Raw genomic sequence first — 28000 nt, 5'->3', positions numbered from 1 at the left:
AGCCGGAGTCAATCAGCGCCAGACCTTCGCCAGAGGCTTCCGAGAGTGAGGACAAGAAGAAGTGACTATAGTGCAAAGTTCAATACTCGCGACAGACGCTTTCAGACGCTTTTCATCCCCACAAATTGCAAGGTTTGTCCTCTTTTTTTAAAAAATACTTTTTGTGCGTAGTTAAAAAAATTAGAATTAATGCAAAATGAGCTAAAGCGACCCTTTGATAAAAAAAAATAATGTGAAATACAGCAGTTTTATCATCATATTCTTTACATTTATTGGATTTTTTCCATATAGAAAGCTTTTGAGTTTCTGATGAAATAGATATTTGGATAGATAATTCACGAAAAGAGAGGAAGCGATATTTATTTATAAAATAAACTGAAATACAATGGTTTAAAAATCATATTTTTTGCGTTGGATGCACCTAGAAAAGTAAATAAAATCTTCCATATAGAAATCTATCGGGGTTTTGATACAATACATCGATGCAAAAAATGCTAAAGCGAAATTTAGATACAAAATAAGTTGAATTACAACAATTTTGTAATCATATTTTTTGCACCTATAAGAAAAATAAGAATTATACTGCCATATAAAAACCTCTCGGGCTTCTTATGAAATATATCAATGCGAAAAGAGCTAAGGCAAGCCTTAGATATAAAATAAGCTAAAATACAGCAATTTTGAAATCTTATTATTTGCGTCTAATGCAGCTAAAAAAATTATTAATATTCGTCCATATAGAAAGCTCTCGGACTTTTTATAAAATACATCGATGTAAAAGGAGACAAAGTGACCATTAGATATAAAATAAGCTGAAATACTGCAATTTTTAAATCTTATTTTTTGCATCAAATCCTCGTAGATTATTAAGAATTATTTAGCCATATTTAGATATAAAGTAAGCTAGTTTAAAAAATTACATTTGTCGCATCGAATGCATCTGGTTTCGCGTAATTCTGTCATGAAATACGATGGCAACACAATTTTCCATACAATTTTTCAGTAAAAAAATTCATAAGTGAAACTACACTTTCAGTATTTTAGTATTTATTCAAAATACGACAAAGTTCTAAAGGATTTGATTGTTAAAAAGCATATATAAATAACCCAGAAGAAAAAGTAACAACGATTGGCATCAATACCTTTTTCGCTGTTCATTTTTATTCATTGAATAATTTCAATTTAAAAAACCTGAATTTTAAACATTTTTACTTATTAATTTATTATTTTCATTCTGTATATAATAATAAATTACAGATTACGATAATGTGCCCTCACTGAATTACACATCACTTTAAAGTCTCATTTTATACCTAGCGTTATAAGTTCTAAATATGTAAATACATATTTAAATACTGAACATAACATATCTTATTAGTTTTCAAATGGCTTCATGTCCATTTTTTGTTATCAATACAATATCGTTTTGAATATGTGATTAATTTTACCGACTACCTCGTAAAGAATTAAGCAGATAAAACATATTATCGCTTGTTCATTTGTACATTTTAAGACCTTTTTTTTTAATCACGTATTTATAAGCCTACGTCTTTTTGATTAAATTTTATATGTTGTACTCAAGGCAAGCATCGACTGAAAAATAAGAGAAACTGGAAGATATTTTCACTGAGAGAATTAATTTTTAATCTAAGACCTTGCGTGCTGAACGCAGCTCCAATATTGTGCTATCAGGTGATGAAGATGAAAAAAAACTAATCAGTTAATTGAGCGTAAGATTAAGTTATAAATTAACACTTCAAACTTGCACGGATGGCCTATAATATGACAGACCGCGTTTAATAGGGTATTATCACTCGGGAGGAATATCTAATTTAACATACTCAACCTATAAAGGATTGTGTAAGACTCGTTTTGTGTTAATAACAGCCGATATAATCAATATTTTCATTCATCTTTTTTTTTTTGCAAATTCGCCTTCGTAAATACGTTGTTTTCGTAAGTTGGTAACGAAAGACGTCACAGAAACGAATCTACACGACTACTATTACAGCTCTATAAAGCAGATACATAAAGGGATACGCCCCATATAACAAATGATGACGTAAAATTGGATGACGTATGGCGGTGTCCGTTTTTCGTGTTATTAAAATATCTAAAGTTTAAACCTTCATATTTCCCTTACTTCTCTACAGATTTCAATGAGAATGTTACCAATAGTCTTGTCATTTTTTATATTAATTTATTAACTTATAAACCGGAATCATGAGAATAGTCCATTAAAGTCGAAGAACGATGCCCTTTTGAACATCTCAATTTAGATGAAGACGAATATGGAAGTCTGGGCGTTTACGGGGCTTACGACCGTCATAGGCTGGTTTACGTGATCACTTTACACACGTGTAACATTCACCAATTCTACCCATGATTGACAACCACACTTCTCAAATTCTTGGATGTTCTATATATATATATATATATATATATATATATATGATACAATTTTTTTATTTGTATGCGAGGTCCGAATCCTGGATTTTAATCACACACACGAGAAACGCAAGAAAATATGCTTTTCATGTTGTTATTTTAAGCTTATAATTTTACCGGTCAATTTATTTACAACATTTTGAGTGTTTCCAAATACTTCTAAACAAATGTGGATTATCTCCAATTATAGGAGTTATTTTTCATATTATTTTTTGACATCTCAACATAGGAGATAATCCAGATTTTTAAACAAGTTTTTGGACATACTCAAAATGTTGTAAAGATGTCCTTGTTTAATTATGTATAAGATAAAATTTGCAAATAATTAACGCTCGGTGACCAGTTTTATCGTATAAAAGTCACGGTTTTACGTCTGGCATTTGGGATCATGAAATTATCTTTAAATATGCAAATTTGCATGCTTCGATGCCACGGTTATATGAATTTTTAAAGAGATTTTTTGAAATTTGTTTTAAAAATTAGAAGCGAATGTGTTGAGATTTGAACTGAATGAGTGATAAAGGATAGTTTAAAAAGATATGTGGTTGGTAATAGAAGCAGAGGAAGATCGAGAAAGCCTTGTCATGACCAAGTATTATTCAATAAGTAGTCAAGTCAGGAGTCGTAACAACGGCGTACGTGAAGATGTATAAATGTGGAAAAGCGAAGATTGTGTGCAAAGACAGATTGGTGTGGCGTTCTATTCTCTCTGCCTACCCCTGCGGGAAGCGACGTGATGGTTAGTTGGTTAGTTTTTGAGTCAATGATGGGAAAAAATGTGGTCGATATGGTAAAAGAAATTCATCTTTTTAAATATTAAAATAAATATAAATTAAAAATTTGATAAAAAATATAAAAATAATAATCCAGCTTTATGCTTTTTCGTATTGACATTTCTTGGTGAATCTGCGTCATTACCGTTTCCAACCTTTGCCTTGTTGTGTATTTAATATATAATTGTGTTTAAAACGTAAATTGATTGGGGTTGAAACTATAATTTTGTGCAATTTATCTGAAAATCTAAAAATTTTTTTTTGTAGAAAAAATATATGAAATCATGGAAATGACAGTAATATAACAGTATTAAAATTTATAAAAAATACGAGAAAACAATACAAGATATATTTTGTTTATTAAAAGCATTGTTAACTCTGTGGTATGGTAATATAACAATATTAATATTTTCAATACAAGATAACTGAATTATGTATTCAAGACGTGATTCTCAACTGATACGCAGCGTTACAGACTCAAATCTAACCTCATTCTACGAGTAAAAAAACAGTCAACATTTTCAACTGTTTTTTGTTTGTTTGTAAAACAGAACTAAATTTTAATTAGGTGTAACCTTCATGGTGCATTAGGTAGTATGCCCAACGAAACCAGTGGCTGTTTTTTTCCTATGTAGGCCATTGTTCATATACTGATTAGGTCGGACCATTCACAAGACATCACTATACAATTAGTCTCGAGTCCTGTATTGTTTAACAATTTCGACATGTTTTTTTGTGCAAATTTTTCGTCAACACTCAATGTTGATTGATTGGTCTGCTGAAAATAACATATCCTACTTTTGTTTTTAAATGGCTTCATGTTAGTTTTTTTTTAATACCAATACGATGTAGTTTTGAATATGTGAATAATGTTACCAACTACGCCGTAAATAATCAAAGGAATTACAAATATAATCACGTGTATAGTTTGTACGTTTTAAGGCAGTTTTTTTTTACATCGCGTTTATTAATTTAGACTTGAGACAAATTTTTAAGCAGTATAGAAAAAACTTAAAAAAAACATAAGTTCAAATATTCAAATTCAACAAAAGGTCATTTTAAAACTTCATTTAATTTGTACCTCACAAATTTTTCCAAAAGTGCATTTTAAAATTCTCACCTTTAGTGCTATATTTTCAATTTTACATTATTTTCGGAAAAAATTAAATAAGATATATTTATTGGACTATCATAAGAAATCATTGAACTAAAATAACACAATGATATAAATATGAAAATAAAAACACTTGTATGAGACCCCTCTGAGTTTATAAATGTAAACGTGATTAGTTTCGAGAACTACAGATGTTTCATCAAAAGTTTGTATTTCAATCTGTTGATGAAAACATCTGTAGATTCCCAAACTATTCTAGTTTACATTAATGAACTCAAAAGTAGTATTAAAGTTTTTTATGTTTAAAGCCAGAAACGCGGCGAATTTGAAGAAAACAATGCTCTTTAAAAAATATGAATTAATTTTTAAAATTACAACATTTTATTTTTAAATGCGCAACAATTTGGATGTGTCCAAATCCTTGTACACAAATATGAGTTTTTTGGACTTAGGAGTTATTTTTACATTTTGACATCTTAACAAAGATGATTTTTTTTAAGTCTAAGTATTTAACAGGGTGTACGATATTTTATGGGCTGGTTTAAGTGATCAACTGAAACGAGCATATGACGAGTCGTAATCCTTTTTAACTCAGATTTCCATATTCTTCTTCGGCTATATTGAGATATCAACGTGTGTAAAAATGCATTTGACAATAGTAATTTACTGCAAACCTATCATTGCAAGTATCGTATTAAACTTTTAAAATGTCATTATCCGTAATTGCAAGTAAAAACCTCAATTACGATACGCGGAAACGATCAAATGATTCCACATTTATGATGTATTAATTCCGCGTAGTATTTCAATTTACCTGACATCGGTAATGAATAGATTATTCTGGATCAAACTATCGCAATCACGAGAGAGGGTCCGATCGACGCATCTTCGTCACCATACGACAGGAGTCATATAGTATTGCTAGCTACAAGGCCGGCAGTTCACAATAGGCTGCCCGTCAATCAGTAGTCGTATCGTCAGTGAATGGCTAGGTTGACAAATGTAACAAAAGTAAGCGTTTAATGGCAATGGATACAATTCCGAACAAAAAACTAACTAGTGACTCACTTTGGAGTACGGTAATCTAGATGATTCACGTGTACGGTGTAAAAATTACCTGAAAATCACCATTCACGTGAATCTCACGTAATAATACGTAATCAAATTGTCGCCAGGACACGAAAAACCTATAATTTACACGAAAATTCACGCAATCGGCACGTTAATAACGTCGGTCTACATCATAATCACATCCAATAACCAAAACAATACATATTCATTTATATAATTTATATTTAAAGCACAAACTTTGTGATTTTCCATTTTATAATTAAAATGTAACTTTGTTTTAACATCGCTATAAAGTTATAAAATTTATAGTGATTTAAAACAAAGTTACATATTTATTTGTTTATTTCATCATATACATTACAAGTCATAAAATTAAATAATGTTCCCGTGATTGAGTTTTCGCGTGCCGAAGCACATTTTACAATATTTTTTTTTTAAATTATAATAAAAGACAATTGTTTATGCCATCAAATACAACATGGCCGAATGATACGAATTATTTCAGATCTTATCACCTCAGTCTCCATTTATGAATACCTCTTTTATACTTAATTTAGTTATTCGATGTCTTTATGAATAATGGAAGCAGGTTCTACAATTTTATTGCAAAATAATAATAATAATAAAAATTTATCAAAAGAGGTATATTTTTTTTTATTGATGTGTTTCTGTGTTATTGATCTTGTAGTTCTATGTACTCGTACGTCACCATAAAGTGTGTTGTCATTTGTGTGCCTTTGTTGAGATGGCTTCTTGTATTATGTGAGAGTTATTCTTAAATTCAAATGTAAGGATTGTGTTAGCATATAGTTTTTGCATATATATTATAATGTCAAAATAACATTAAAAAAACGGGATGCTATTTTGAAAACACAAAAACTAGCACACTCACTTTTTTTAACTTCTTGCTTCTTTCACATTGGAGAGGGGAGAGGGCTCATTGCTATAAAGAAATATCTTCCAACTAACAAAAAAAAAGTAAACAAGAATGAGGTGTAAAGTTTTGTGTCGAAAAATGAAAAATGTTTACAGCGTTGATGTTAAATAATAATAAATAATCTAGATGTTTACAAGTATAATTTGGATTAAAGAAAGCAAGGATTAAAATAATTTCCGCATAAAAAAAAAACAAAAAACAAATAACAAACATAAGTATATTATTGGCATATATCGTACGTCAATATCTAACATTGATAAACAAAATACGAAGGTTGTTCAATTAATACGCAGACTGACGTCATAAAACAAAATATACTTTGTTTAGAGTCTCATGTCTCTGTCCTTTTCAAAGTATTCACCTCCCAGACGTACACACTTATCCCAACGGTGTTTCCACTTTTGGAAACAGTCCTGGAACCCTTATTTTATGATGTCCTTCAGCTGCCTTGTCACATTTGTATTATTCTAGGGAATCGTCTCAAAAAATTCTTCCTTTCAAAGTTCTTTTGAGTTTGGGGAACAAGAATAATTCAGAAGAAGCGAGATCAGGTGAGTAAAGCTGATGGGGAAGAACAGTGCTCGACTTTTTGGTCAAAAACTCACGAGTTCTGGAACCTAAATAGGCTGGAGCGTTGTCGTTTCATCAGCTTCAGTCCAATCGGGTTCCAGAACTCAAAATTTGAAAGTTTTTGGCGAAACACTCGATCACTGTTCTCCCCCACCCACTCTACTCACCTGATCTCACTCCTTCTGACTTCTTATTGTTCCCCAAACTCAATGGACCATTGAAAGGAAGAAGATTTGAGACGATTCCCAAGATAAAGGCAAATGCGACGAAAGAGCTGAAGGACATCACAAAAGAAGCGTTCCAGGACTGTTTGCAAAAGTGGAAACACCGTTGAGATAAGGGTGTGCATCGAGGAGGTGAATACTTTGAAGAAGACCCTAGACTTGTGTAATAACTTCTAAATAAAGTATTTTTTTAACGTCAGTCTACGTATTAATTGAACAGGCCGTGTATCGCCATACGTACGTTTATAGGTGTGTCAGATTTTTTCTGCCTTCTTAGCTTCTTGGTTTGATATATTCAAGTATATATCATAGTGTCGTAAGAGCGTATCATATATGTTTAGGCTTAACGTTGGAATTTATCCTTCCGAACACACCAGTATTTCTCAAAGTGGGCGTTCTAGAAAACTTTTACAGGGCATAAAAAGCACAAAGAGACATATAGAAGTGCTACGAAGTAATATATTGAAAGCTGTCCCACCGCATTCCCAGATCTGATACAGAAGCATCTAGGCATCCTGACAGACCTAAAAAGTAAGATATATATTTTTATTCCTTCCCTCTTTATATGATGGGACATTCTCGCGATGATATTGAGGCCTTTGACGGGGAATTTTGATAGGGGGGCGCCAGACTAAAAAAGTTTGGGGACCGGTGGAATACACTATCGTACAATTGGTAGATAGAGAAAAAAACACGATGCCCTTCAAAACTTGAATCCCTAGAAGCACGATTATGCAAATGCAGATAGCGGTGTAATAATCTACCCGGCGGTACCTACGTATGAGCGTAATCTCAAAGTTGGGCATAACCTGTTATTGCTTAACGCTGACTATTCGTACGATCAACTGGCCGCGCGCCATCCATACGCAAACCTGTTGGATAATCCCGAAACGAACGGTAAATAGTCGGGTGTTGGGAAACCTATCGACACACGACATATGTATGTATATATATATATATATATATATATATATATATATATATATATATATATATATATATATATATATATATATATATATATATATATATATATATATATATTTATATATATATATATATATATATATATATATATATATATATATATATATATTTATATATATATATATATATATATATATATATATATATATATATATATATATATATATATATATATATATATATATATATATATATATATATATATATATATATATATATATATATATATATATATATATATATATATATATATATATATATATATATATATATATATATATATATATATATATATATATTACTGTGAAACAGATCTTTTAAGTTAAAAATATGCCGCTTTTGCTGGGATAAAGAACATTCTCTGGGCATTCCGAAAACATGCACAACTGAAAATTGTCGATTTTTGATATATGACGTTGTTGAAAGGAGTGAGCGATATCTGGACACGCTCAAAATGTTATAAACAATAGTTATATCCGATCAAGAGGTTTTATTAAAAATGCATTATGTTAAGGAATGCAGCGCAGTTCGATTTTATAATTAAAAAAACAAAATTTAGGTCGATTAGTAGTATTATTCAATAGTTGCGTGCAGATATTACAAACGGATACTTGCATTTTTAAAATAACTTTTGCCACCGATTGCTTTGTTTCACACTAATTGGGTGCGTAATCAAAGCTAAACAAGAAACACAATGAACATATTTGTATATCATTAAGGCGTGATAATCGATAGCCCGCAACTTAATTTTCTTTAAACCCATGTAACATTTAAAGTAATTTAAGTTTCTGCTTAAAACACCGTTTGTGTATTGGAAAAAATAAGTTTTTTCGAAATAAATATATGGTATTGAAATGAAAAAAGCTTTAGTAAGGAGTTTAAAAAAGTTTTTTTATGTTAAAGTTAGGTTGAAGACAGACGATTGTTTTCAGTCGACTGCCCATACAATTATTTTCCACTGAATGAGCGGAATTGGGCTCAATTCGAGAGATCACAAGGTGATTAATAACAAAAACAAAAAACTTTTTTCTTATGTTTGTTGAACTCAAATAAGATTATTTAAAAAATAATCTAAAAAAGGTTTAAAACAAATTTTTCACACATACATTTTTGTCATATTACCCTGAACTAATTATAGTTATAATTTTGTGCAAAAGCATAAATTTCAATCACGTTTTTTCGAAACATATCGCTCACTCCTTTCAAGAACGTCATAAATCAAAATACTTGATTTTTCAGGAGAACGATTTTAATGTTTAAAAATATAACACAATGTATTAAAAATAAATATCAAGCCACCTATTGAACTTTTTACTGTGCAACAGATCTTTTTACGTAAAACCTGAAGATTTTTTCTACATTTGAAAAATATTTAATTTATTTATAAAAATAATTAAACAAAACATTTTCTTCAAAATGCAAAAACAACATTTTCTGCCCTGTAGCGGGTAAATATTAAGTTAAAAATATGCCTCTTTTGCTGGGATATTGTACATTTTCTGGGCATTCCGAAAACATGCACAACTGAAAATTGACGATTTTTGATTTATGACGTTCTTGAAAGGAGTGAGCGATATATGATGTAAATTAAGTGTAAACAATAGTCTGTATTAAATATAATATAAACTAACTAAAGAAATAAAAATTAAATAATAATATAGCAAAAAACGCGTTGAATTTCGAAAGTATTCGATGAAATACAATATTGAATGATTGCACGTAAAGGATCGACGCAAGAACGGTGACAATATTACACAAACCACTTAAATGGTGATAAGATGAACTCGAAAAATTAGCGTTAATAAGAAAATTGTCCCAGAGATCGAGACGGTAGGGTAACGCGCAACCCGTCCCACGCGCACTCGTGTCACCAGTACCTACCTTGGAAAAGTTGTTATTATTGTTATCATGTTATCATTAAATGACAAGACCAGTTTCTAGAAACATTGCTTCAATTTGGTGTTATTATTTTATTTATAAATTCAGCTTTTGATTTGTCGAACCCCATTTTAATTTATATATTAAATATTAGAATCAAACGCTAATTTTAGAGTATACCTACTAAATTATATTTAAATATTAAAAGCACATAAAAACTAAAATTTGTGATGATTGTTTTGTTGTTTCGACATTAGTTGGATAATGCCAAACAAGGTGAAACAATTGTCAAACATTATTGTTTAATTTTCATATTTAATATATAATGTTTAGTGTCTTATTTAAAGCATCTTCAGATAAGAACGTAGTTAAAAATGTTTGTTTTTTTTTTTAAATATTTTTTTATTGATATCTATAGGTTCACGACCTATTAGAGGCGAGCGAGTGTTTTTGCGTTAAATTTAGATGAGTTTCTAGAAACATTATTTCAATTGGGTGTTTATTGCCGGTTTGTGGTCCCGTGGTTAGTGTCGCGGACTCTTGTGTCAGAGTTTCTCAATTCGAACCCACTCTACCACAATTTGATACCTATTTCTAATAATGAGCCACTTAGGTTCATAGAAATAGTAGATATAAATTGAAGTATTTTTGTAAAAAACACAACTTTTTCTCATTTTTTAAATCTAAAAAATTAAATCGCTTTATTCAAAGCATCTAAGATAAAAACGTAGTGCAAAATAATTACCTTTTCATAAATATTTTTATTGATACCTATCGAAGGCAAGTGTTTTTGCATACAATTTTTACTCATAAATTTTATGAAATAATAGTAACTTAAACATAAAGAGTAAACAAGTAAAGATTTAAAATAAAATATGTCACCTCAAACAAAAACAATAAATAATATGTTCAAGTCCCTCTCCAAGCACAAGAGCTAAGTCTCTTTATTAGAGAGAACTGCGATATTATTTTATGATAAAGTCAAAATGTCTAGAAAATTAATAAAATTATTAAAAAAAACTCTTGTAACTTTATTAAATAATAATAAAATAATTTTTTATAAAAAGGAGGAATAGTCCATTAATCTTATAAATTTGGAGTCAAAGTAGGAACATGCTAAACGGTGTTTCATAAGCTGTAGTTGGATTTAAGCATGTAAATCAAATATTCATTTCAAATAAGAAATATTTGTTCATTCACCAAATAACATCGAAAATTTCCAAAACATTTGGTTTTAAATATTTTTATTTTTATTTTTAAATATTTTATTAATGTCTCTCAATGTCATGTATTAAATAATTAACACTATTTTTAATAGTGATCTGAAATAATGCATATTGATTTGATACCAACACATTTCAGTAAAAGTACCTACCCCCTTAATTGTTCCTTAAAAATGTTTGTCAAGATTCGAAAGCACAACCCACAAGGCACATTAATTCAGTTTCACTTTTTAAAAAGGTGTATTTCTTCTTACATAATACGGGGCACGTTGTTAATTCTGCTTAATGGAGAAATTCAGAATGAAACAAAATCATTTATGTTGTATTGGTTCTCCAGATAAATGATATGTATGCATACAAAGCAAACAAAAGAGAATGTATCTGTATATTCAGTTATTTATGTTTTGAGGTGACACTACCGATCAGGAAAAACAATACAACGAAAGGCATTTGTTTCGAACTTTTTTTTAAAATCATCATAATCAAGTTTCATTCAAATAACATAACTTGTTGAGCACACGGTAGGTACTCATAATTTTTCCAGAATAACTTTTAAGTTCATTTGAAGGCGGTTTTATTTTATTTTCATAGCAAAAATAAATTTATCCTAAATGACAGTTGTAATACCACAACGTGAACGATGAATGATAAGGAGAGTGTTATATTACCATACCACAAAGTTAAAAATGTTAAAAATATACAAAATACATATATTATTCTAAATGGACCACTATTGTGATTACAAAAATAAGGAAAATAATATGAAAACATTTTCGTATGCTCTGTGGCGGTTTTATTTTGCATATTATCCGGTTCTAATATTTATTTTTATATATTTTATATACATAGTTAAAAAAATATTATAATTCAATTTATTTTCTAGGCATTTCTACTTTTAACATATCTTAACACTAGTTACGCTGTTCCTCTCCAAAAAAAGAGACTTAGCTCTTGTACTTGGAGAGGGACTTACACTCATTGCTTATTGTTTATACTTTTGAATGATAAAGTTTTTTTCTTTGTATTATTTATTTAATGAATGAATTTTTTTTTCGATTAAGATGTATGTATAAAAGGGATTTAATTTATTTTTTAGAATTTTAATATCTATAGTAAAATAGTATGAAAGTATAAAATAGTATGTGAATTTGCAGAAAATATTTTAAATACACGTTATCAATCTGCTAACATTATTGATCAAGGAATTAATAAATATATTCACAATTAAATTACGTTAGAAAATGTTAAGGTGAGATTTGTGACCTCTGAATCTTTAAAACGTTAAAACCTCGAACTTTTACTTCTGAATGCTCATTTCCTGAACCATAAATTTTATTTAAAAATTAATTATACATAAATATAAAAAAAATACTAAACAATCTTTAATCAAGTTTAATTAATCAAATAATTCCACACATCGAAAACATAATTGATAAAGCTGAAATATACATAACTGAAAAGATTAAGAAAAGTGCATTAAGGTGGTGTAGACATGTGGAGTGAATGGATTACGAGAGAATGGCTAAGAAAGTTTATTTGCAAAGAAAACAAATGTGAACGAGAGAACAGAACGACGGCGGCCAAAAAATACCGGACCAATCAGAACCTAAAATTTGGTCGAAAATCGTATCAAAAGAGTACGTAACTGGAGAGCATGTTTAGTTAGACATATGGATGTGAAGGAAGATAGGAGTGTATCTCAGTACAGACGAGTGTGGCGTTCTATCCTCTCTGCTTACACAAAACGCGTGATTTCGCGAAACGGCGTGATGGTACAAATAGTAGTAGAATACAAAATTGATTCTTTAAAATATAATTTTTCAAGTTGAATTTATTTTTTATTAGCTAGGTTAATACGATTTTTTTATTTAAAGTACTGAAACTAACTAACTAAATATCATGCCGCTTCCCCACAGGGGTATTCAGAGAGAATAGAAAGCCACACCAAACTGTCTTTGCCTCTTCCACATTTGTGCATCTACTCATACATACCCGCCGATTATTCGGACTCCTGACCCGACCACTGTCAAGTATTTGAAATACTTCTTCTGGGTGTTGTTAACCCAACCCATATTTCTTTCTTAAGCTTTTATACGCGATAATTACATAAGTGGAGAAGTTGAAGTTCCGTTACAGGAAGTGTTGCATTTATACAATTTGAAGGTTTCCGGTTGCACTATGTGTATTTCAAAACATCCTTTCCCAGTGCAAATGAATGACGAAAAGCCAAGAAGGATTATTTAAGTATTAAAAAAAATCTCAAACTACATTAACGACAACATTTTGAGTGTGTTCAAATACTTATTCACAAAATCTGGATTATCTCCAATTACAGGAGTTATTTTCATATTAGTTTTTGTCAAAAAATAATACGAAAATAACTCATGTAATGGAGATAATCCGGATCCATCCAAAAATATAAATTCAAGTTTTATTTATACACGACTATATTTAAAAAAAGTAGCTTACTAACACATTATAATATTTTGGTTTTCGGGTTATAGAGAAGAAAATAATACAAAATTCAATTTCTAAGGAAAAACTCATTTGTATGTAAGGTGCTTTAGTTGTTCTCCGCAAAAAACAAGGTATTTGTGTTTACAAATTTATATTTATATGTTAATATTTTTAGGTACGCATATATATTTTTTTAAATAAATTGAATTGTAAAAAAGTTAAATTCTATAAAGAAATATTTGTAATATAAGCTGGAGTATCATTATTTATTGTACTTTTTCCCGGGTATCACATTAAAATTGTTTGGAAAATACTTAGATTTATCAAAGAAAATTACCAATGATAAAGGTCCGTTAAATAAACAGTTAAAATTAGCATGATTCTGTAAGGATAAATGTCCCCTTTCCAATAAATTTTGAGATTAATTAGCAATCATTACTGAGGTATACAGTTTATATTTGCAAAGAGCAATTTGCCTGTGCGTCTGTCATAGGTCAGCAAAGTGTGGCTCCAGAGCCGCACCCGGCTCTCTGACCTTTGAAGTGTGGCTTCGGCATAAATACTCTTCGACCCTACGTATTCATGCGAAAAATCTTATTCAAGCATGAACCTTATAAAAAAAACAGACTGAGAAATTGTCTTACTGCCGAGAACTTGGAAACGTGCTAAAAATAACGACGTACAAACCTGAATTAAAATTAAATTAATTTAAACACAACATGTACATATTATTTTTTGATATCTCATCAAAGATGAAGAAGAATATGGAAGTTTGGGCATTTACGGGGCTTACGACCGTCATAGGCTGGTTTAAGTGATCACTTTACACACGTGTAACATTCACCAATTCTACCCATTATTGACAACCACACTACTCAAATTCTTGGAAGTTCTATATATATGAACCAATTTAGAAACCTTGTTCATGAATCACTAGAACTTCACTAGAGACATCTATTGGTGAGATGTAAAGAAGCTTTTTACTAAGCAGAAACTCTTATATTAGTATGTGAGATCCGAATCCTGGATTATAATCACACACATGAGAAACGCCAGAAAATACCATTTTCATTTTTATTATTAAGCTTATAATTTGACCAGATAATTCCTGTAATTGGAGATAATCCAGATTTTGTGAACAAGTATTAGGACACACTCAAAATGTTGTAAACAACAAGTGACAATTTTTATTTCGTTGAAAAAATTAAAAGGATAATTAAGTATAAGGTACATACATTTTTTCCATCCTTAAAGGTAACTAAATATATATTTATGTGTATATCAATTTTTTCACACTTTGAAAAAATTCAAGAACTTCAAAAAAATATCGGCTGTCCAAATTTAAAACACAGTAAGGACATTTTTTTGCAGTACGTTTTTTTTTTTGCATTTTTGGACTAAGTAAAATCTACTTAGTCCAAAAATGCAAAAAAAACGTACTACAAAAAAATGTCCCTTACTGTGTTTTAAATTTGGACAGCCGATATGTATATATGTACAAGGCGTGTTTTTTTAAGTAAGTACCATTTTAAAATTACGCTCTTCGACCCTATGTATTCATGCGAACTGAAGCATGAAACTTAATAAAAGCAGACTGAGAAATCGCCTTCTTGACGAGAACCTGGAAACGTGCTAAAAATAACTACATACCAACTTGACTTGACTTGACTCACTTCATTTGCATCTCCTTTGAATCAAAGTTTCAAAGGAGATGCAAGTGAAGTGAGTGTTCCCGTAATTTAATAAAGGTTAAAAATTATAATTAATAATTATCTATTTATATGCAGATTTGGTATTTAAATTGTAGAACTCTGTTTTAATTTTTATATTATATATTAAAATCTGATTTTTAGAGTGTTTAGTTAGTTAGTTAGTAGAAATTTTAACATTCAAAGTATAAATTAAAAATTTAATCGTTGTAATGTGCATATTTCCCGCCTTCGTAGTGTAATGGTCAGAACGCTCGCCTACCGTTCTGAAGGTCCCGAGTTCGATTCCCAGGGGGGTCAAATAAATATAAGTAATTTTTTCACTATAATATTTATTCAATATTACCCTGGACTGGTACCTGAAGCGGAGGGCCGATCACCTTTCCTTCGTGTGTTCACGATCAAGATAACACTGTGTTTATATAATGCAGTGCCCTATGCACCATTGGGGTGCGGATAAGGGTTTGAAAAAAAAAATGAATGTGCATATTTGGCTCTTTGGCTAATAGTTTGCGACCACTGGGCTATGACGTCAGCTCTCGATAACACAGGTGCAAACATTTGCGATCTTGTTATCACACCACGATCAGTGTACCAGGAGTGAATCACCAATTACTATCGGCTAAGATGCAATTTTTGTTCGGACTTTGCACAAGGAATCGTTTTCTTGGTTAAACGGAATCACGCGCGTCGCTTCTCACGGTGTGAGTCATGTTATTACACATGTTGCATGTGGAAAAGTGTCCACATTGCCTACAACAGTATAAAGACATTAAAGTAATCGACAAATAATTAATTAATTGAGTTATTTCTATTCATTGATGACATCATCAATCACTTAAAGATTCAGCCTTTATTAAAATCAATAAAAACTTACGCAATAGTTACTCAATAATTAAGTTGGTGAAATTTCTTTCTTAACCATATTTAAAGCTTTTTGTGAGTTTAGAAGAAATAAACTATAGCAATTATTTATTGTAAAACATTTTATTTTAACAATTTTTTTTTTTAGTACATATTTATAATCTATCTCAAAAATAAAACAATATTTATGCGGTTATCGGTTTTTCGAGTATTTTATATATTTAAATAAATATATATATATATATTTATATATATATATATATATATATATATATATATATATATATATATATATATATATATATATATATATATATATATATATATATATATATATATATATATATATATATTTATAAACTCTATTAAAAAAGTCTAGTAAAATGTAGCTTTGTATGTTAATCAGAACGTGTTTGACGTCAAAATATTATACATCATAAAAAATATGAAAAAATGATAAAAATATAAAAATAACAAATAACAATGGAGAAAACCCACATTTGTGAAAAAGTATTTGGATACACTCAAAATGTTGGAAATAAAAAAAATGTGTCAAAAAAAAAAATATATATATATATATATATTTATATATATATATATATATATATATATATATATATATATATATATATATATATATATATATATATATATATATATATATATATATATATATATGTATATATATATATATATATATATATATATATATATATATATATATATATATATATATATATATATATATATATATATATATATATATATATATATATATATATATATATATATATATATATATATATATATATTTATATATATATGTATATTTATATGTATATTTATATATATATTATATATATATATTATATAAATAGATATATGTGATGTAAATTAAGTGTAAATAATAATTATTATTAGTGTAATATAAGCTAATTAAAAAAATAAAAATAAAATAAGAGAAAATTATTAATAGTCGATGACTCAAATTGCACAAAGAGACAACATAATATGCACACTATTAATTTGTGAGAAAAAGTGCTGCGTTAACAATCGTAGAGTATAATTCAAGACCGTTGTACCTGGTAAGGTTAACTTTAATTAACTCTATTATATTCGCGTTAAATCAAGAGGAAAATAACACATAATCGGTGCAAAGCAATCACAGATGCCATTAGCTCGACAAATGAATCATTAATCGTTAGGAATAAATATTCTAATATAATTGCGAGTACATAAGAGTAAAAAAATACAAGATTTGATGAAATGAAAAAAAAGTATTACAGTATAATCATAACATATCATTCTTCAGTACATTATTCCTTCTGTGTCCAAGCGACTAGACTATGGAATGAATTACCTCTCCTTGTAAAAAAATGCACCTTCTCTAATATCTTTTAAGAAACGTCTGAGACATTACTATCTATCATTAGAATCATAACTGTCCATCAAACCTCCTCCTTTAGTTTTTTCCTCTACTTTCTTCCCTAAACTTCCATAAATTTGTGTTGGATTTTTAACCCTTTTTTACTTTTTTCTTTGTGTTTTAGTCTTGATCCCAAATTAGTAATGGAAGTTACTCATCGGGAATATCATATATCGCTTACTCCTTTCAAGAACGTCATAAATCAAAAAACTAGATTTTTCAGGAGATCGTTTTTAAAGTTTGAAAATATAATACAATGTATTAAAAATAAATATCAAGCCACTTATTGAACTTTTTACTGTGCAACAGATCTTTTAAGGTAAAACCTGAAGGTTTTTTCTCCATTTGAAAAATATTTAGTATATTTAAATAAACAATACCTTTTCTTCAAAATGCAAAAACAACACTTTCTGCCCTGTAGCGGGTAAATATTAAGTTTAAAATATGCCACTTTTGCTGGGATAAAGTACATTTTCTGGGCATTCCGAAAACACGCACAAAAGAAAATTTACGATTTTTGATTTGTGACATCGTTGAAAGGAGTGAGCGATATGTGACTTATGTATGCAATATGTTTTGAAATAAATAAATGAAATATTGAATGCTCAGTAAGTTTCTTTGCCTTCGTTAAAAAGAAATGTCACATTATATTTATATTTATAAAAAATAATATTTTAGTACGAATTTTGTAATTGTTTTTTAATACTCGTACATGTGTATTACTTGATGTACGAGTATGTAACTGTTCTGTTAAATTCCAAAATAAAATAAAATAAATAAATATATTGACTACGCAACAATTGTGATATTTACTACCATACGGTAATAACACATCTGCAATATATTTTTTTACAAAGAACATCAATAAACGTTTTGTAAACCGTGTCATTTTAACGAGTGCTGTTGCCAAATGCAAATATGTACTGACGCTAAAATGAGGACGGTATTTTTCTTTGTTTCCGTGCCCTTACGAATCTTTAAGCAGTAAAATTCGCAGACGTGTTGCGTAATCTGGTTGTGACATAGTCGTGAACACACGGACATCGAATGAAATAACGACTTCTTTAAAAAAAAAGTCGTTACATAATTCGGTTTTATGATTCGATCATTCAAAGCTAAACAGGCCAATCAGTGTACAAATTTGGTTGCGTATTCTTAAGGCCCAGTATTCGTTAAGTCGCAACTTAATTTTCTCTTAATCCAGGTAACATTTTACGTTTTGAATATTGAAAGCATTAACTTTGTGGATCATATTGATATATTATTTCGAGAAATAAAAATACTTTGTGTTTTGATCCACTCACATTGTGAGTGGATCAAAATACAAAGTATTTTTATATCTCGAAATAATATAAAATTTTACGTATTTGATTTCTTTCTTAAAACACTGTTTTTGCTCTGAAAAAATAAGTTTTTCTTCGAAATAATTACATAGTTTTGAAAAGAAAACAGTTATTGAAAGTTATACTATACTGTGTTTGAAAATGGTGCGGAATGCATCGACACACGTGTCACAATAGATTTTAAGATATAGTGGTATTTACATATTAAGTAAAACTTAACCAACGACTGACTAAACATCACGCCGCTTCCCCGTATCCGTAGGTCTGAGAGAGTAGAATTCTAGGTTCAAATCAAACCTTTGCAAACATTCTTCGCCTTTTCGTGATTGTAGTAGTAGCAGTAGTAAGTACGAAGTTCATTTCCACCGCGAGAACATCCCCCGAGACCTGTTGTTAGGTAACGAACCGGATCATATCGACGTGCCCTACGTAAAGTGATCTAACTACATTTTTGTCAATTTTGAGATATTTAGTGTATGTTATCTACTAATGTAAACAAACAAAAAAATATATAAAATAAATTACGCCTAGTTTTCAGGCGTATAAGACGCTATCTATATCGAATTTTCGAAATGAACTGAACTCCTAAAACGCTAACTACTTAATTTTGACAAAGCATAAAGTTCTAAAACGATTAAGTAATACATTATTTTATCGTGTTTTTGAATGTTAAATACTAGTTTAGAATTTCAGATTAAACCGTTAGTTAATTTTAAAAAATACGTTAATTTTTTTTCTATGCTCTCTCCTGTAAAGTTACAGATTTGCAGATAGAGTACTTTACGTAGGGGCCGTCGATATATCCGTTCGAGTTACGTCTACTATAGGATATGTAATGTTACGTAAAGACGGGCGTGTGGCCATCTTTTGCAGTCACATTCTGCGGCCGCGCAAGGGCAAGGCGAGCGAGACTGCCAAGCAGCAGGAGGCGGGAACATCGCGACTCTTGCTGCATTCGAATTGTGCAAAAAAACTAGCTGAACTGCGGCCGCCTCGCTAAGTGTTAACGCTCCCGTTTCGCAGTGCTAAAAACCTTGGGAGCAAGAACGCGATACTGGAAGTAGCGAGATACAAATAGAGTTTATGTATCAATTGTTAAATCAAATTCAGATTTTTTAATATTCTCAATTTTATAAATATTTAAAGCATTTACTTTGTGGTTAGTCATTTTTTTTACAAAACTTTTTTTTTTTACAAAAATGTTAATAATATTAGTATATAACCACTCACCGAGATTTTTATGTCTACGTTTCGAGACGTACGTTAGATTTTTTTAAGTCTACTAAGTTGTATTTTATTGTTAAAGAAACATATACTGTGACAATTGTTTCGCCTAGTTATGGCATTTTCAAACGAATTCAAACATTCGTTTGAAAAAGTCATAACTAGGCAATCCCAGAGGAGGGGTGAAAATAAATACTAGTGATTTTACACTCTAGTATTTATTTAATATTACCCTGGACTGGTCCACGAGGCACAAAAGTGATCACCTTGCATTAATATAAGTAACGATCAAAATAACACGGCGTCAATACGATGCAGTGCCCTATGCACCATTGGGTGGGTATAAGAAGAAAGATTTACCAAGATAAACTTAAATTCAAAATGGATAGATTTTGTTTATCACAAAGTGACTGCCGAGTCAATTAATGAAAAAATAGAGTTTTCTGACATTGAAAACAGAGAACATTTTTGACGTACGACCTTCATTTTTTTAGATGGGAGTTGCATTTATTATTTACCTTGCTTATTGTGTACAAGGTTTATAGATCAATTAGTGGGTTTTTGTTACCTCTAACTAAAATATGTTTTATTTTAATCTGTGTTGGGAACAGGAAGGATAAACTAGTGTGGGCCAATCAGAAACTTCTCAGAGTTTTAGTTTATTTTATAAAGTTTTATAGTTTTTTCATTAAATTACATACCGCTCACTCCTTTCAAGAGCGTCATAAATCAAAAATCTTCAATTTTCAGTTGTGCATGTTTTCGGAATGCCCAGAAAATGTACTATATCCCAGCAAAAGAGGCATATTTTTAACTTAATATTTACATGATGTTTTTGCATTTTGAAGAAAAGGTATTGTTTAATTATTTTTTTAAATATACTAAATATTTTTCAAATGGAAAAAAAACCATTAGGTTTTACCTAAAAAGATATGTTGCACATTTAAAAGCTCAGTAAGTGGCTTGATATTTATTTTTAGTACATTGTTTTATATTTTTAATCTTTAAAAACGTTCTCCTGAAAAATCAAGTTTTTTGATTTATGACGTTCTTGAAAGGAGTGAGCGGTATATGAAATTTTGTAACTGGAATGGTACAAATACCCGTTTTGGGTTACTCATTAATGTAAATGAATTTATTTAATTATTCTCTTAAATTTCGAAATAAAATGAAATGTTTTAATGAAAATATAACTTTGTTTGAAAATCCATATAAATATTTTATTATAACTTAATTATAACGTCTACCGGTTTAGAAGCTAACCGCTTCTTTTTCAATACTGATTAATACTAATTAAGTATTAATTTTTATTATATATGCATATAATTTAGTATTAATCAGTCTTGAAAAAGAAGCGGTTAGCTTCGAAACCGGTAATGTCTGCTGAAAAAATTAGTTTATTGTATTAGTGTATTGTCTTTCTTGAACTCTAGGACATCAAGCTACTTAATTATAATGAGTTCGAGAAAGACCATAGTATTCCTCCTTACAATAAACAATTTTTTTCAGCAGACATATTTATTGTAACTGCAGAAAGTTTGTAGAATTCCATATTGAATTGTTGGGTAATATATCCAAAATTAAACAAGGTTTATTTGGTTGAATTCTAAATTTAATTATGTATATATGTACGTTCGCCTCCGTAGTGTAATGGTCAGCACGCTCGGCTACCGTTCTGGAGTGTATATAAATATAAATATTATTGATTTTTTTATTCTAATATTTATTCAATATTATCCTGGACTGGTACCTGAAGCGGAGGGCTGATCACCTTTCCTTCATGTGTTAACGATCAAGATAACACTGCGTTTATATGATGCACTGCCCTATGCACCATTAGGGTGCGGATAAGGGTTTGATTGATTGATTGATATGTATGTTAATACGTGAGGCGTTTCGTCTTCTTAGGACATTATCAAACACTTAGTGTTTGATAATGTCCTAAGAAGACGAAACGCGTAACGTATTAACATATACATAAATAAATGTAGAATTCAACCAAATAAACCTTGTTTAATTTTGGATATATTACCCAACGAGACATTACAGTGACAAATAGCACTGCATACGAAATGGCAACCCGATACGCACAAAAGAAAAAAGAACTGCTTCGGAAATTTCCTCCATCTGATCTTCGGTATAATGGCAAAACTGGTTTGTTCCTCCGGGTCGCTGTTCACAGCCGAGGTGCATGAACCCTCGCTGCAGGCCGTCTACGCCATAGCGAGATGTATAGCAACAATATACGCGCAACAGGCTCGTCAATTAATTAAGCATTCTATAGGAACGCTTCGCTAATTGCCTCCATCCAGCTCTACGGGGTGGTCACCGGTGACTTACGACACCAGACGTCGACAGTTAGATATATAAATAGACTCAAACGTGTTTGGGAATCGGATGCCGACGTTTATTTTCACAACTGGCTACACTCTGCAAAGGCAGTCATACCTGAATACCTGTTCCATGTAAACCAGTGCACTTCTAAACGATATTATTATTATTACTTATTATATCAGAATCCTGATGAATTTTGATCCGCCTCCGTAGTGTAATGGTCAGCACCGTTCTGGAGGTCCCGGGTTCGATTCCCAATAATAATAATAATAATAAAACCCTTATCCGCACCCCAATGGTGCATAGGGCACTGTGTCATATTAACGCAGTGTTATCTTGATCGTTTACACATGAAGGAAAGGTGATCAGCCCTCCGCTTCAGGTACCAGTCCATGGTAATATTGAATAAATATTACAGTGAAAAAATCACTTATATTTATTTTACCCCCCTTGGGAATCGAACCCGGGACCTCCAGAACGGTAGCCGAGCGTGCTGACCATTACACTACGGAGGCGGACTCGATTCCCAAAGTGGGTAAAATAAATATAAGTGATTTTTTACATATATTCAATATTACCTTGGACTGGTACCTGAAGCGGAGGATTGATCACCTTTCCTTCATGTGTTAACGATCAAGATAACACTGCGTTTATATAACGCAGTGCCCTATGCACCATTGGGGTGCGGATAAGGGTTTTTAATTATATTAGAAACTGGATTACTCACCATACGGATGATATGTCAATATTATAGGAAATGTATATCGATCTTTTTTATATGAAAGATGTTGGAAGTCTGAGCTTCATACTACCAGTCATTTAAAGTGATCGCTATTTTCAATACTATTATAACTTATTAAATTAGAAAATGGATTACTCACCCTACGGATGATATGTCAATATTAAAATTTTCTTGACATGATATGAATCGTCTATAGATCTTTTTATATGAGAGAAGATGTAAGTCTGAGCATCGTAGGCGTTACAATCTGGCATTTGGCTGACTACAGTCCCGGGTTCAATATCCAGGAGGGTCAGAATAAATATAACTGATTTTTGCTCTCATTTGTATTTAATATCACCCTGGACTGGTACAAAAAAAAGTGCAGGACTAATAGATAACACTAGATAATACAACGTCGACGCAGTGCCCTATGCACCATAGGGTGCGGATAAAGTATATATGTACTTATATATATATATATATACACACACACACACACCATGTGCGTATGTATAGTATTTTAGACCTTTTTTTTAATATTATTTTATAATTAAAAATAATAATAATCATCAACTAGTTTACGAGTGATTTTAGCTCTAAAAAACAAAATACATTATAATAACAATAAGTACATAAAGGATAAAAGAGGAGTTACAGATTTGAGCCAAAAAGTCTGACATTAAGGAGAATATAAAATAAACTTTCCATCTACATTAATTAAATCATATTGAAATGTAAAAAAAGACTTAAAATGTAAAAAACAAATATTTTGCTTTGGTTGCTATTGAAAAAGCTAGCGTTTGTCCCCTTTAACTAATGCCTTTCGCCCGTGGACCTGAATTGCACAAGGCCTTAATTAATTTGACACCAGTCGTGATGGCATCTGAATGCTGATGAGCAAATTGTAGCTGCAGTCGACAATTTGTAAGGCTCGTCCTACAGTGTGACTGCTTTGTAACATTGGCCTTCGGGGCTATCACTTCTCTTTCTTAGCGAAAGCGGGAAAATTTAGGTACCTACCACTTGCCAGTAGGTACTTATTTTACAAATAAGTACTTAGTTTAAAGGTAAATTTTTAAATTAAGAACTCACCGATAAAAAATCATATTATTATTTAAATTATAACTTTTTTTAGCGAAAGCGGCAAAATGTAGGTAGGTACCTACCACATGGCAGTAGGTACTTATTTCATAAATAACTTAGTTAATTAGGTAAAATTTTAAATTAAGAACTCACTATAGATAAAGAATCATATTATTATTAAAATTATAACGTTCTCAGCGAAAGCGGCAAAATTTACTGGTACCTACCAGTAGCCAGTACTTATTTACGAATAAGTTCTTAATTAATTAGTTACATTTTTAAAATTAAGATCTCACCATAGATAAAGAAGTATATTTTTGTTTGAATGATTACTTTCTTAGCAAAAGCGGTAAAATTTTGGTACCTACCAAACGCTTATTTCCAAATACAAGTAGGTACTAAGTTAATGAGTAATTTTTTTAGCGAAATATTATCATAGATAATGATTACTTTTATGATAACTAGAGCAGACTAGATTAAATAGTGTTGACTATTTAAATAAATAAATAATTTCTAGTATTTAAATTATTATATTTTTTATATTGTAATTTGAATACCCGCTTATAAATACCTCCGTTTTTTTTACACATTTAAACGAGAAAAGTACTTAATAAGAATAGAATGACCAAATAGTAAGTCTTGTGATTTTTTAAAATTTATTTATTTGTTCAATAAAAGCTGAAAATACCCTATGGCAAAATAAAGTTTTATTATTGAAATAATTTGCCAATTGCAATACAAAAATAATTTAATTTTTACATGACAAAAACAGCTCTAAATTATTCGACTACAACTAAATAAACGTAGAACAGTTGAGTTCATAGATTGTCATTTTTATGAAACTACTTTCAGAGCATCTGCGCCATTTTCTAATGCTTGCGATTCAAATATAAAATTAAATTAAAACAAATTAATTATACTTGCAACATCTTTATAATGTGTACAAATATTCCGTCCAGAACGAAAACGCCTTACGGACTGCCCTACGAGTCACTTACAATCTCAATTACCTCTCTTAATGTTTAAATTTAAATCGCCACATCGCTTGTCTGCAGTGCTTATAGCATGAGATACATTCTCGCGTCGTGTTTCAATTGAACGATAAGTGACTGGCCATTATCCTTCGAGTTATTGTTCATATCCGTTCACAATGCCGAGATTACAGTCCTCGTGTAGCCGAGAGTCCCCAATTCAGTCAGTGACGACTCCTCAGACCCGACTAACGTTCGCTTTTCTTGTTCCCAGGATGAAGTTATTGTTGGTGACCCTCGCGCTCCTGGCGGCCGCGCACGCCATGCCTCTGGGAGAGGCCGAAGTTCCGGCGATCAACGATGGCTACTCTTCGGTATCGTCCGCCTCCGAGGAGAAACCGATCGTTCCCGAAGTGAAGGCCGTCCCCGAGGCGCCGGCAGTCGCAGCGGCCGCCGTCGAGGCGCCCAAGCCGCAACCCGAGGCAGAGAAGCCGGTCGAGAAGCCGGTCGAGAAGCCGGCTGAGAAACCGGTCGAGAAGGTTGCCGAAAACGTCATCGAGGATAAGGCCCCGGAGAAGGTGGTCAAAGAACAAATACCCGCTGTCGCGGTTGAACTCGCTCCTAAACCGGCGGAGGCGGCGAAGGTAGAGTCGAAGGAAATTGCGAGCGAACTTCCCGCTGAAAAATCTATCGATGTGGTCCAGGCCGCTAAAGAACCTGCAGCTGTTGCGGAAGAATCCCCAGAAATCAAATCTGTTAAATCCAGCGACGAAATCCCAAAGCCGGAGAAGAAAATTGACTTAGTAGCCAAACCTGAAATAAAATCGGTTCCTGCTGCCCCGGTTGTGCCTGAACCGGCCTCAATTGTTCCATCCCCTCCGATTGTTTCCGAGAGCCCCGCGGAAGTGAAACCAGTGGAAAGTGCGCCAGAGAAACGCGAAGTTGAAGCTAAGGAGGAAAAGCCCGTCGAAAAGGTGGAAGCTATTGCCAAACCCGTTGAAGTAAAACCGGAAGTACCCGTAGTTAAGGCAGAAGAGCCCGCTAAAGTTGAAGAAAAAAAAGAGGTTGTTAAACAAGAAGCCGAGCCTGCCAAGATTGAGAAGGTAGAACCCGCAAAACCAGCAGTCGTAGAACCTGTTAAGGAGAAGGCGCTGCCCGAGAAAGTAGAGCCGGCAAAAGAAGAGAAAATACCCGAAATCGCTCAACCTAAAGCTGTTGTAGCCGGAGTTGCCCCCGAGGAAGCAGTGAGAGTAGTGAGAGATACCGTCGAGGAAAAGAAACCCGCAGCAGTGAAGGAAGAACCTAAAATCCCGAAAGTAGAAGAAGCTAAACCAGAATTAAAAAAGGTAGAAGAAGCAAAACCCGCCAGCCCTAAACCTGAAGAGGTCAAGCCAGTGGCACCAAAAGTAGAAGACAAACCAGCCGTTGTAAAACCTGTAGAATCGAAACCCGCAGAAGCCAAACCCGAAGCACCAAAAGCCGAAGAACCCAAACCCGAAAGCCCTAAAGTAGAAGTTAAGGCCGCCGAGCCCGCAAAACCAGTAGAAGCTGTAAAACCCGTTGAAAAGGTCGAGGAGCCCCCAAAAGTCGTAGAGGCCGAGAAGCCGAAGGAGATCAGCAAAGAAGTAGAATCCAGCAACGAATCCGCCGAAGTATCAGAGGAGAAGAAGGAATCGGCCGAGAGCGTGCCTCTTCCGGAAGCCCAGAAAGCCCCCCAAGAGAACAAGTCCTCAGAGAGCTCCGAGGAGAAGTCGGCGAGTTCGGAGGACAAGAGCAACGAGTCGGCGAAGGTGGAGTCCAAAGAGGTGAAGTCGCAGGAGGCAGCGTCGGACGAGAAGAGCTCCTAGGGAGATAGCCATACGGTGCTGGCGAGCAGGACGCGGCCGCCGGGAGGCGCCCCAGCCCACCTACTTAACCCTGCCGGTCCCTCGCGCCGGCCGCCTCGCCGCCCAGCACCCGCCCCCATTCGCTAATCACACATCCCACGGTACCCCAAGGTATCCCAAGGTATCCCGAGGTATCCCAAGACACGGGTCTACCGGAACTGAGTCACGAAGTATGATCGCATCAATCCACTGTAGTTATTGGCAGAGCGAGTGAGAGAAAGATTTAGTGATATCCCATGCCCAATGGAACGTCCTCTATTTATCACGATTTACCCTCTTCACATTCCATTTCAATTTTCATTTCAAATTAAATTAATAAGAAGATGAAAGGTTATAAATATGTAACATTCCAGTGTAAGTTATGTTAAGTGAAACTTGCAATAAAATAAGTTTTATAAAATAAATCATGGTTTTATTTTTTGGTAGAACGAAGTTGGGAAATTTTTTATACATTTTTAATTTAAGTTTCACTTAGTAAATACCACTATTTACTAAGAAAATACTGGCATTTAAAAAGTAAAACTTATAAAAAAATGGATAGATTTTACCAAAAAGTGACTGTCGAATCAATTAATGAATAAAATATATAGAGAGAAATATGTTATACAGTAAAATAATAAGTACATATAGTTTTTTCCACATTAATGTGCTTTTTTCCACATAAATGTTGAAAAAACTATATGGTTGTTATTTTATTATGTAAAATACAGTTCAACCAAGAAATGTCAGTACAAAACTTAAATCTTATGAGAGA

The 28000-nt window shown here is 31.8% G+C and overlaps 2 protein-coding genes across 2 annotated transcripts in view; one reads left to right on the top strand and one right to left on the bottom strand.

Moving 5' to 3' along the window:
- S6KL (ribosomal protein S6 kinase like) overlaps positions 1 to 28000 on the bottom strand; it is a 118030-nt gene that overhangs the window by 68358 nt on the left and 21672 nt on the right. The gene's annotated exons all lie outside the window — the stretch shown is intronic.
- On the top strand, positions 8 to 27650 carry bnb (bangles and beads). The gene is made up of 2 exons (XM_088262878.1): positions 8 to 132; positions 25635 to 27650. Exon 2 carries the CDS (start codon positions 25636 to 25638, stop codon positions 27205 to 27207), a length of 1572 nt encoding a protein of 523 aa, XP_088119004.1. The 5' UTR covers positions 8 to 132; position 25635; the 3' UTR covers positions 27208 to 27650.

Source organism: Brachycentrus maculatus, unplaced genomic scaffold (assembly GCF_059751285.1).
Source record: "Brachycentrus maculatus isolate JH-2025_06_01 unplaced genomic scaffold, ASM5975128v1 h1tg000190l, whole genome shotgun sequence".
NCBI lineage: Eukaryota > Metazoa > Arthropoda > Insecta > Trichoptera > Brachycentridae > Brachycentrus > Brachycentrus maculatus.
The sequence above is the reverse complement of the archived record's forward strand: the minus strand, read 5'-3'. Positions and strand labels throughout refer to the sequence as shown.